Raw genomic sequence first — 13,006 nt, forward strand, 5'->3', positions numbered from 1 at the left:
AATGTGTAAGAGCAGAGCGAGCTGGCGGGAGAGCCGAGCTCTCCCTGGCTCACATCGCCCTCGGGTGGCCTCGGGCCGGCCGCCGGCTGGCTGGGGTGTGCCCAGCCAGAGAAACGGGCATGGGAAGCCTTTTGGTATTAATGCAGAGTGTACTGCCTGTGAAAGGAGCAGTTCGTAACATCCAGTATAACAATCCCAAACTACAGAATGTGGAGACGGCAGAGAGGAAGAGATGTGACTAGTTTTATGCAGTGCTTTACAACATTAGAAACCCTTTCCAGTAACGCTGTTAGCCATATTTATTCATAGCCAGGGGCAGTGCTACAGTTATAATTTTAATTTAAAATTAAAACATTTTAAGCTCTAACATGATTTAATATTGGTAAGATTCTTTGCTGTGCGACTGGCCTTAAAGTGCCGCTCTGCAAAGTCTGCCTAAGAAAGGGACACTTTGAGAAACTGGTTTACTGTGCATTAGCAATACTCCTGCTCTCTAGCTCTCTCCAAGATTGACTTGACCTCTGAAGTCACATGCTGGGATGACTTTTTTTTCTGATGATTCTGCAGCATGCAAAATAATAGCTTTCATCTGAAAGTTTTATGACCACACATCTCCACAAAAACTCTTCTTGTATGCAAGCTACAGTTCTTCGGTTTTCAAACTTTTTGGCACAGTCATTTTAGAATATTTGTACCTTCCTGCCATCATGACTCAAACTACATGCCAGTATCTCTTTCTTCATTGAAAAAAAACCCAAGCAAAAGCTATTCTGGCCACAAGTATCTGCTGCTTTGCTTTAACTGATTCACAGAGGCTGACAAAATTTCAATTTAGGAAAGACCCTTTTTGATTTCCTGTAATGCTAGTCTGAATGAAAAGAGAAATTGCCTTACCTATTGCATGTGGAGCAAAATCTTTTTATATTTATGCATTTATGTTTATGTGTATTTATACTATGCACAGGCTGCATTTTCTGGTTAATTCTTTTTTGTTGTTGTGCAAGGTAAATAAGCAAAAATATCAACAATTCACTGGGAAAAAAGAACATTGCTGTGTGTCTTACTTGAATTGTCTGATTTGTTTGTGTTCATCTTTGTACAAAATAGTGACTCAGAAAGCTGAATTTGGCATTTGCTGTTTTTCAAGTACTGCTGGCAAAAATATCACGTGTCATTAAAACCTTGAATTGGGAGTTTTGTGTAATGTTTCTTTTTACTTACAATGTTAGCTTTTTCAGACTGGACTGTTTGCTCCTGTCCCCACTACCATGCCTAACAAAGTGGGGCTTCTGCCACAGCTGAGTACCACTAAATAAGTAAATAAACATAGAAAGTTTCATCCTTCTGGTAAAGAGCAGGAAAAGAGAATCTCTTTCCTTGGAGATGAACGAGCAGGTCCTGTCAGTGCCTGTGTTTGTTTACTAAACTCATATGGTTCAATCCCTTTCAGGAGTCCAGCCCTGGGATCATGCCGGGTTCTCCACAGTCGCCGCCACCAGACACTGACTCCCTGGACAAACCCAAGCTGAAAGCTGGTGGCTCAGTAGAGAGCCTGAGGAGTTCCTTAAGTGGTCAGAGCTCAATGAGTAAGTTCAGTTGTAATTGTGATGCTCCATTTCTGTGGCTTCAGGGAGCAGAGACCTCCACAGTAAGCAGAATTAGAGAAAGTCAAAGCAGAAGCAGTGGTTAAAAAGTAGAAGGGCTGATGGGTTAGTCATTAAGGGTTTACAAAGAACTGTAAGGTCTTTGGTGCAGAGGCGGATCTTTTTTGCTTTTTGTTTATAGAGTGCCCTGAAAAAGTGAAATCCTGCTTTCTGACTGGGTTTGCTGGGTCTTGCTACTATAATATAAATGATTGGAGTGAGAATTGCAATCCTTGGCCAGTAGTACACAGGCTCATCTTTACACTAGATTTCTCCTGGGGACTCCTGATAGGCTTCCCACCCTCCCCCCAGAGACACCGTAAGGTTCTCTTATGAACTGGTTAGAGTAGTATTATTTAAAACCTCTCTGGTTAAGATTGTCTCTACACAGAGCAGAGCTTAAGTGAGACACAGATGGTGTGAACTTGCTTCACTATTAATTACTGACCAACAGAAACCAAGAACTTACTGGGGAAATAAACTGAAGAAAAAGCTCCATTTCTAAGTAACTGAAAGTGTGTTCTGAAAATCACTTGCTTTTTTGCTTTATTCCCCCCTCCGCCCCCCCCCCCCCCCCCCCCCGCCCCCCACAAAGTGTTGCCATAAAACTGAATTTCTGGACATAAGGGAGATTCTACAACCCTCGTGCAGGGTTCAGAGCTTATTTTCCTCACAGGACTATGCTTTTCAGGGGCAAAACTCCCAGAAAGATGACATCTGCTGTGATGTACCATAGATGAGACAATAGTTAAACAGTTTCGCCGATAAATATTGAGGAGCTGAATTGGGGAAAACAGGAGTGCAAAGTAGATAATTATCCTGTCACATGTGTATGTAAGAAATAGCAGCATTTAAGGACTTGTAACTTTGATTACCATGGTTTGTAGAAAGAAGACACATTTTCTGTCTTGCCTCTGTTTCTGAACTTTCTTCACAAAGAGATTCTTTTTTGTCAACTGATACTATGTCTCTCACACAGGTGGTCAGACCGTAAGCACAACAGATTCCTCAACCAGCAACAGGGAGAGCGTTAAATCAGAAGACGGTGATGATGAAGAGCCTCCTTACAGAGGACCTTTTTGTGGAAGAGCCAGGGTTCACACTGATTTTACTCCAAGTCCTTATGATACGGACTCTCTGAAGCTCAAGGTACCAGTTTTATCTGTTTTTAAGGGATTAAACATTTATTTTGGCAAAATTCTTAATTGAGAGCTCTTTGCAAGAGCTTTAAAATTCTTAGCCTTTTAATGAGTTTACATTTGTTTTTTGAAGCCCTTTAACCTATCTTATTCTGGCACATTTAAGATTTGCTTGAATTATAGCAAAATATTGTAGAACATAAGTAAGTATTAGTATTTCTCCACATCCAAGGAAAGATGCTTGCGTCTTTTGTTTCTGGAAAAATAAAAATGTGCCACAAATTCCTTTCCATTTTGCAAGGATTTTGTTTTAAAGATTGGAAAAATACTTTGTCTGCCACAGTGAATTAGTCCATCAATGGAAAAATTTTCAAAATCCTTGGAAGAAATGTGGATGTGCCTGCACATAGTGTCTCTTAAAGCCATTTCAGTTAATACAACTTGTTTTGAGCTAATACTGTATTGCTTTGCTAACTGTGCATTGTCACCCCCCTTTAATCTTTCTGGGTATCAGCGTTTATTATTTTTAGTTGTGCTGTATTTGATTCGAACTATCCGACTCCTTAGATTCATTACTTGAAATTCTGACAGCAGCTAATTCCTATTAAAGCAAATGTACATGAGGCAATCTCTTCGAGGATACAGAAACAGGTGTGCATCCATTTCTTAGTTGTAGTTGGGAGCACATTAGGAAGAGCAATAGTGCTGCGCAGTTTCTTCTGCATATGACTCCTTTCCTCAGGAGTTGTGATGTGAGATTGTGCCCATATATAGTGGGTATGTTCTTACTTGCCCCAGTTTCAGATAGCTGCATAGCTTAGAGACATCTGTACAAAACGGCAGTGCTGCACTGCTGGGGTGTAAGCAGGTTTGTGAACTGGGCAGTTGGGGTCCATTTCAGGTTCTTTTGTTGACTTGCTCTGTGGTCTTAGGCATGTCACTTAATTTCCTTTTCTTCCATTTGTAAAACAAGTATCATCAGACGTTTTTGCAAGAGCTGTAGTTAACCTTTTGAAAACTAAGAGTGTTGTCCATTCTGTGTATATGAAAATCAAAGGGACTGCTTGAGTATCCATCAGAAATCATGCCTAAATAGCTTTATTGTTTCTTTGGTCTGCAGAAAGGTGACATCATTGATATAATCAGCAAACCCCCCATGGGCACTTGGATGGGCCTGTTGAACAACAAAGTTGGCACTTTCAAATTTATCTATGTGGATGTGTTAAATGAAGAGGAAGAGAAGCCGAAGCGGCCTACCAGGAGACGCCGGAAAAGCAGACCACCCCAGCCCAAGTCAGTTGAGGATCTCTTGGATCGCATCAACTTAAAGGTCCAGATTGTCTCTTTCTCTTTACACTTCAGTTTTGCTTGTGAGAAGGGGGCCGCACCTTTGGAGTTGTTTGTTTTTAAAGCTGCACACCAGATCCGTAATCCTAAGGATCATGACATCACTTAGCAGAATCAGGTCTTAGCTGCAGAGGGAAAATAGCTGAGGCCAGGGAGAAGTGCCTGTCAGGTTTGATGAAGAGCTGTGGGCTGCAAGTTTGTATGCACTCTGAGACTGTAAATCGTTGTATAGTATGGCTGCTAGCTAGCACACTGCAAAAGCAAGGAAAAAGTGTAGAATAACAACAGTTACCTTGTCTTAAAAGATGAAGGCTTTTTCCATGTTTCTGTTCAGAAGAGCTAGGGGTAAACTGGTGAGGCTGTCATTCACCCTTTGTACTTCTGGCTTCATACAGAGCCATGCCATATTGTGTATCCAGGTAGCATGCTACCCAGATCATTTTATACAGCGCATTCCAAACACAGCAATGTGTGCAGCATTCTAGCTCTGGCACAGCTACCTCCCTGAACTCTGAGCAGTCTTTATGCAAGCCATACTCCTATAATTTTGCTGGTTTACACTGGTTTGTATTTGTGAAACTACTGCTTTTTTTTGAAGATTGTGAAAATCTCTTCTAGTATCTTTATTGACAAAAGAAGTTGAATAAATATTTTGTCTTATAGCGTTGTTTTTTTTTTTCTTCTTCTTCCTTTTTTCTCCCCTTTTATGCAGGAGCACATGCCCACTTTTCTGTTCAATGGTTATGAAGATCTGGATACCTTTAAGCTTTTAGAAGAAGAAGATTTAGATGAACTGAACATCCGAGATCCTGAACACAGAGCTGTTCTCCTCACAGCAGTGGAACTTCTACAGGAGTATGACAGTATGTGGATTTTTGAGGTTTTCAGTTTTAACTAGAGCTCTGCCAAGAACGTTGTGAACCCCTTAAATCAGAAAAATGGTTCCAGGATTTTGATCTTTTTTTTTTTCCTAATCTAGTTATTTCCAGGGTAATCCTGTGTAACAAAATGTAGATTTTTGAGGAGTGACTTAAGACTTGCATTTGTTCTGCCAGAATTCTTTTGTTCATGTAAGCCCTGCTACCCAACTTACTCAAGCAATGTCAAATGCACAACACGCACTCTTTAGAATAGTGATATCTGGGAATAAATCCTAAGATAACCTACTCAAAATAAGAAGTTGAGTCATGGAGAATAGGATAGAAGAAACTTCTGGACTACAGGGAAGAGACTGAGGTTATCAAGGATAAGAAAAAGATCAAAGCCCAGAGGGCTGTGGAGAAGGGTAATGTGAATTAATGTTTTCTGTTATTGTACCTGCACATGTATATGATTCTTGGACTGTGAATTGCAGGATTGTACTAGTAGCTTCAGGTTGTACAAATGACAACACAGTGATTTGTAAAGGGAGAAGATATGTCAGTCAAGCGCAAAGAGTGAAAGGCAGTGACTGAATAAGGTGCAGCAGTGCAATTCTGCCCATCGTACAGATGGTCCTAGGCAAGGGGTTGCAAAGATGAGGGAAAGCAGAGCAAGCCATGGCAGTCAAATTCGATGGTGTCTTTGCCACACAGGAGGAAGCGGGACTGCACCATCTGCACGGTAGTCATGGTAGAGCCATGGCAGAGTAGAATCATTTGAATAGCAAATGTCACTTGAGACAGGAATTTAGATGTGCTCAATACCTAGTTGCAGCAACCTAAGACAGTACTGAATTTCCCCCTCATCCCTGAGTGTCAGCAGAAGTTTAGTGTCCCACTGAGCAGAATCAGCGGAATGGATTGTGTGAGGGCTTTCTCAGCTGCTTCTCTGCAAAATGTTTTAGCTTACACTGCCATAGCAGCAATTTGAGCAGCTGCTTATTAAGTGGGCAATGCTTAGTTCTGTTACGGGGAGATGTGTGGTTAGTATCTGTAGACAGTACTGTGTGGCCTGAGTTTTCACTGACACATAGCTTTCTTGTTCGTTGCATTTCCCAAAAGGGCATCCACACTTTCTCCACCCTCCTCTACCCCCCAGTAAAACTGCAGTTGCACTTACATCAGAGTAGCTTTTCATCACCTAATATGAGCTTCTCTTCATTAGTTGCAGACCTATTTAGAATGCTCGTTTCCCTAAGTAACAATTGTTTTTTTAGGGCCCTTCAATTTTAGTTTGAAGACTTGAAGAACTCTGTGATGTGGTGTTGGAAAGTATAAATTCCAGCTCCAAGTCAGGGTGATGAGGAGAAAGAGAAGTGGGGATCAGACAGCTGGAACCTGGGAGGGGCAACAGCAGTTAGTTCCACCCCATAATTACCTTTCATGTGCTGAGAATAGGAATAGCTGTTTCTGACATTTTATTGCAGGGGGAAAAAAAAAACCCTCAACATAAACTGTATCCTTACATCATGAAGTTAGTTTTCTGTATCTTCAGCTCTAGATTTAGTTTCTTTACAAAATAAGATTTCTGACCAAACATTCTGGCTAAATTCCTGGAATCCAGCCTATATTGCCTGGGTGGACCACACTTGAGCATTGGCTCTTTGCACAGACCAAGGAAGGAAGGAATTTTTACCACTGGTCTCTCCCTTGTTGCTTCCCCTTTCTTAGGGGACAGTATCTAACTTTGCCAGACCCACTCCTGATCCTTCCTCTTGGTCCCTTCTGGAAAGTAGGTCAGGGTTAGGATTTTATTCTGATTCACTTGATTTGGTTCTTTTCAGTGCTTTTTGTTTTGGGTGTTGGGGTTTTTTTCAGTCTTAGAAAGAACTTTGACACCATCCTTTTAAATACATTTCCATGGCTGTAAGTTGCAGGACTTGGCCCCAAGGCAGCTAAGGCGCACATGCAGTCCATTCTGCTTTCATTATGTACCACACTGCTCCCTCACACTCGTGCTGAAGCTGTTGCTTAATCCTTTACCAAACAGGATGAATGTTTCCAAAATTTGTGATGGCTGTTCCTAATGCTCACTCTTTTCTAAAACAGTGATCTGTACAATTAATGCAACAGAAAAGATCACAGAATCATAAAATTGTTTCGGTCAGAAAAGACCTTTAAGATTATCAAGTCCAACCGTCAACCTAGCACTGCCAAGTCCACCACTAAACCATGTCCCTAAGTGACACATCTGCAGGTCTTTTAAATGCCTCCGGGGATGGTGACTCAACCACTTCCCTGGGCAGCCTGTTCCAATGCTTGACCAGCCTTTCAGTGAAGACATTTTTCCTAGCATCCAATCTAAACCTCCCCTGGTGCAATTGGAGGCCATTTCCTCTTGTCCTGTCACTTGTTACTAGGGAGAAGAGACTGTTGTCCTGCTGTGCTACAACCTACTTTCACGTGGTTGTAGAGACTGATAAGGTCCCCCCTGAGCCTCCTTTTCTTCAGGCTAAACACCCCGAGTTCCCTCAGGCGCTCCCCATCAGACTTGTGCTCCAGACCCTTCCCCAGCTCCGTTGCCCGTCTCTGGACACACAAGATAGTGGTGTTAGAAATGCAAGGTTGAGAAGTTGAGCCAGATTTTCTGTTTGCCTGTTTTTCACTGTATTCTCGCATCCTCTAGGTAACAGCGACCAGTCAGGATCTCAGGAGAAACTTCTCATTGAAGGCCAAGGCCTAACCGGATGCTCTCCTCGGGATTCTGGCTGCTACGAAAGCAGTGAAAACCTGGAGAATGGTAATGGTGACAGCAATGACCCCTATAATCCCTGCAGCCTTTTTTCAGTAGATGGCTTCATTTACTTCCTGCTCCTATTCCTAGCTAACACAAGCTACTTCACACTTGATTTTCTCCTTTGCTCTGAATGCCACTTTCCCTCTTGGCTTGAGCCATTGGTTTTCATTGCTACTGTTACTATTTATTTATTTGCATTGCTAGGAAACTGATCACATTTCACAAATCATCTTTCTTTTGTTATCCTAAGGCAGCAGGCCCCCTCACTGCCGTTGCCTGCCTTCTCCGCTCCCTATCATATTCTCATGCAACTGTGCCTCATGAGGTTTGCACGACTTACATTCTGACAGCCAGTGTCTAAGGGACCATTGGCAATAGAGAAGTTGCCGAACTCCGTTGAGATTAGGAGGATTTCTTCTAAACCCATTAAAAAAACTGTTTAGAAAAAATGTTCTCTGTTTTAGGCCATATTTTAGTGTTTGTTTAGGTTGCATGTTGCATTCTGCTCTGATCAGACGCCAGCTGCAGAGAATTAGGACATTTTAGTGTATGAACACTAGCAAGTTAAATTAATGGAGAAGTTGGCAAGGAAATAAACTATGAAAAAAAAGTTTAAGATACCAGTTCCGTTACCTTGTCTTGAATCAGTGAAAGGTGATACACGGAAAAATTACCAAGGCAGATGAATAGAGATTGCTCACTCTGTTCTGAAGCAATCAAGTGGTTGTGCTGAGCATGCTTTACTTGAGGAGTGGTGTAAACTTGTCATTAGGGATGAAATAATAAAACAGATGAAATTGGTTTGAGTTTGGTATTATCACTCCAAGCATTTGATCCGTGGCTTAGCCTCAGACTACCCGGTTTCATCACATCCAGCATAAACAGGGAACCAAGAACAGAATAAACAGAGATACTGTATGCCCCTTTGTAGTGGCTGTTTTTCCAATTTAAAATATAAGCTAAAGATTATTCTCTTAGTATATGCATTTTCTGTCAGTCTGCCACTCAGAAGTAACCATTTATTGAAGAAAATTGCAATTTGCTTTGAAGCTGAATGCCTGAAATCAGCAATAGACTAGTTTCCTGAAAGTGGAGAGAATCTTTTTCTTGAATATGATGAATCCCTATACAGTAGGCATACTGGAATATAATCATAGCTAAATATATGGCATATGTGACGATATAGTAACTTTCTTTCCTTTTTATCTCTATGTGCCATCATAATGATAGCTGTAACACTGAGGTTAAATTGCTGCCTGTACGTTTTCCTTATTTTAACAATATAATGAAATCTTTAGAAAGCAATTGTCATTGCCTATCTGCTTAGATACTTACTATTACATTTAAACCAATATTTCTGAGTTTTGCAGAATGTGAAGTACCAGTGATGATTTTTATATTGCTTTTTATGTATGCCTTGCTGCATTTTGCATCATTTTTGCTCACAAAGGCATTTAGTGCTTGTTTTGAAAACCATTATAAAAAGAACATTTGGCATGGGATTCATTCAGAGATTTTTTCAAGGCTGATTAATCTGAAATGTGCTCCACCTTCTTTGCAAAGTTCATGGACCATAGTTGTTTATATGCATATTGTTTTAAAAATACATTGGTTTCTTATCTGTTAAAATAAGGAAAATAATTTGTGTAGTATAAACATCTTAATGTGCAGATCAGCAATAATAAACTGCATTTCATAAAGGGGAAATGCATTCTGGTCTTCAGATTTTATGGGGAATGGTTACACATAATATTTTGATGACTAGTGTAGTGTCCTGTTTTGGGCTATTGTTGGACCTTTTGGCATCAGTTCAAGATTTCAGAGCCACTCTTACATTTTGGCTAGAACATGGTTTGCTATGTACTATGGCAGTGGTACAGACGTGTCTTTTATAGGTACTTCTTAAGATGCCACTGCAGAAATATTTGGGTGTTCTCATAGGTATCCACAATGTACTTACAGCAGCATTGTGATTTTATTCTAATTTACAGAGAGCAAGGATCATACAAGTTTGTGACCTATTCAGTGTTAGACAGGAAGAATGTTAAGAGCAGAAAGCAACTATCCATGGTCAGACCATTAGGCCATATAGTCCCGTCCTCTCAGTCTGAAACAAGGCAGAGGAGGGCAAGCTCTCCTTCAGACTTCTGACAATGGTACAGTTATTGGCCTTGTTTTGTGTGCAAGCATTGCCTGTCTGAGACACATTTGGAAACCGTATTGGAAATCTAGTTCTCACAGGACTGGCAAAAGCACGTAGCTAGAGAACAGTATAGGAACTGAGCAAGCATGTTTGGTGCTTCCCAGGGTGCTATGGGGAATGAATCATTGAAGGACTTCAAAAACTGAGTACTGTTTCCTGTCATTCATCCATTTGCCTGAAAGTGTTTCTCTTTATGAACATCCCTGGTCTTCCTTAGAACCTCCATACCTAATGGTGTGTATAGATCTCTGTCATACTCCTTCCCAAGTCATCTCTTTTCAAGTCTGAGAAGGCCCATTAATTATTCCTTATAGGTCATTTGTGCCCCTAATCATGCCTGGCTTCTTTGAACCTTTTCTTCTTGTGCTGTGTAGCTTTTTTGAGGAGAAGGGGGTGCACATTGCACATGCAAGGCACAGAGCTGAAGAAGCAGACAAAGCATGGCTTTATCAGGTGGGATAAGGATGTGATCTGATCTGTTCAGAAACTGAAGCCCAGATTTCCTTAGTGCCAAATACGCATCCTAAGCACATAAAAGGAAGCAACAGAACAGGTGGCCACATTGCCAAATGTATTATGCGTTTCTACTAGTTTGTGATCAGTAAAAAGAGCAATAACGCTACAATTGTCTACCACGCCATCATCTTTGTTGTGTCAGCAGAGCTGTTTGAAATGCACACAAAATATAGCCACAGAAAGCAGTGCCAAAATGGAGTTAATACAACCTGGGATCTGGACAGGCCACCGAATGTGTTCTGGGTCTGATTTTGAGTAATTAAATTTCTGAAGATGATCTTCCATACAGAGAAAAGTACCAAGAGAAACACTGAAAATTTGTTGTTGTAGCACAGGTGCCTCTGGAAATATTCCCCCAGATAATTCCTTTCTTCTGAGCCAAATGATGACAGGGAAGTGGGAAGTTCCTTCTCTGTATTCTAATAACAAGAAATATCATGAGAGGTGAGCAGCGCTTTGTTTAACAAAAACTGCACCATAACATTAAACAAAGCAGTTGAAGTATGCCTGTAGCTTGACCCGAACCTGGAAACAATAAAAACTTTCCATTTGTTTTGTGTAAGGACCACCTTTGTTATCTTAGTTTTCACACAGACACCTGTGTCCTTCTGTACACATTTAAAGCAGATGCCACTGCAGTTGACGGCACTATGAAAGGCATTAGACTGCTTAACTGTACCAGAGATTCATAAGAATGAATTATTATCAAAAATGTTAACATTAAAAATGTGTTTTAAACTTTACTAACTCTACACTTTTACCCTTGTAGGTTTTTTCTCCTTTTTTTTTTTTTTTCTTCTGAGATAGGGAGGGAAAGTTACAGTTGTGGACATTGTTTATATAGCTCTCCACTTCATCAAAACAACATAAAATGTATTTAAAAGTCTGTTTTCAGGAAATACTACCTTCCTTTCTTAATGTCTCAGAAGCATAATCAAGTTACATGTGGCAGTCAAGAGGAGGGAGGGAATAGCTAGAAAAAGAGAAATCACAGCTGCCCTCCTGGTATTGATCTTGAATTAAATCTGTGTAAGAGAAATGACATTCTGAACCCATCCTTTACACAAAACAATGGCATTGAACTCAGCACTTTTTAAAAAGCATTTTGAAGCAGACCAAGATTGCGTGTTCAGTTATATATTTTATAAACTAAATGTTTTGAACTTCCATTCTCTCCACATTTGTATTTTGATGCAAAACAGGGCTGGAATGAACTGAAGATTTGATTGTACTTCCCCAAAACTTTTCTCTTCTTCCTTCTCCTAGTCCCCATTTCTTCTTCTTTCCAGTCCCAGACTACTGGCTTTACATAGGCCTATCCCATTTCTGAAGAAGTGAAGTGTTGTTTACTAGATACTGAAGCCATGAGGGTAAGAGCTTATGTTGCACAGTAGTGGCATTTCTCACAGCTTCTCTTTCAGTGCTGAGGTTCCTGAATGTGCTTCCTAAAACCAGTATATCCCCTGATCAATATTTCAGATGGAAAAGAAGGTACATGGATTTTGTTATGTGAGCTGTGACAGCAAGCCCCAGACAATGTGGGTGAATTATTGCACAAGTCAAAGATGTACTAGCAAAAAATATGAATAATGAAAAGAGAACGCTCCTTTCCATACTTATTGCATATTAACATTAGTGCCTGAAGGCACTAAAGAAATGAATGTAACATTTCTTACACGTGTCTTTTTAATGTGGTTTTAAGTTATTTTCAGAAGGCAGTGGCCTAGCTCCATGGAAAGGCGCAGACAGAGAAGTCTTTCTGCTACTTCTCTGAGCTACCTGCACTCAGGGTTGTAGCAAGGGAGCCAACTTAATGTGTGATGTGTCTTTATTAGTGTTTTGGGGAAACGGTAATATTTAGCTTGAGTTGAACTGTGAACCATACAGCTTCTGAGAAAGGAGTTCCTGTGTGCTTGTGTTCATCCTTGTAGGCACACCTTGATTTTAGATAGAATAACCTTGGCTGGCATATCAGTAAATGCAACCAGCTTTGTTGAGGTGCATGTTTTCCTTATTTCTCTTTAAATGTAACCTTCATTTTCTTTGCTAGATTTCTGAATACTTAGGTTTTTAAACTCCTTATGCAGACAAAGAGGCAAGAGAAAGAGAGAAAGCAAGCTATTTCTTTTTTAGGTCAAACAGATTCTTTCATTCATTCTCAAAGCAAGCAATGTATATTATTTAAAAGCCGAGTATTGAGCGTCTTTCAGGATAAAGCTTTGAAGGCAAGCTGTATGAGACGAAAGCACCTGTAGCTTAAAAGTACACCAGATTAATTTAGTTGCAAGGAAGTTAGCAAAACTTCTCAGATCTCTGAAAGGTACTGGTCCTTTAATTGGCAGCTATTGATAGCTGGTTATTACAGACTTTGATACCATTTAGCCAGATCTGTTGGTTTGGGATTTTTGGTTTTTTGGGGTTTTTCGCCATTGGAAAAATAAAATTTCAGGCTTTATCCATCTATCCTGATTTTAGAAAGCCTACTGTACATAGGGGAAAGT

The 13,006-nt window shown here is 40.4% G+C and overlaps 1 protein-coding gene across 10 annotated transcripts in view; it reads left to right on the forward strand.

The window, feature by feature from the left end:
* SASH1 (SAM and SH3 domain containing 1) overlaps positions 1 to 13,006 on the forward strand; it is a 566,328-nt gene that overhangs the window by 545,726 nt on the left and 7,596 nt on the right. For all 10 annotated transcript variants that reach the window (XM_040597947.1, XM_040597949.1, XM_040597950.1 and 7 more), the window contains 5 exons: positions 1,451 to 1,586; positions 2,623 to 2,792; positions 3,903 to 4,112; positions 4,842 to 4,992; positions 7,676 to 7,789. In XM_040597947.1, coding sequence (XP_040453881.1) covers positions 1,451 to 1,586; positions 2,623 to 2,792; positions 3,903 to 4,112; positions 4,842 to 4,992; positions 7,676 to 7,789 — 781 coding nt within the window. The remainder of the gene's footprint in view (positions 1 to 1,450; positions 1,587 to 2,622; positions 2,793 to 3,902; positions 4,113 to 4,841; positions 4,993 to 7,675; positions 7,790 to 13,006) is intronic.

This window comes from Falco naumanni, chromosome 6 (genome assembly GCF_017639655.2).
Source record: "Falco naumanni isolate bFalNau1 chromosome 6, bFalNau1.pat, whole genome shotgun sequence".
In the NCBI taxonomy this organism is placed as follows: domain Eukaryota; kingdom Metazoa; phylum Chordata; class Aves; order Falconiformes; family Falconidae; genus Falco; species Falco naumanni.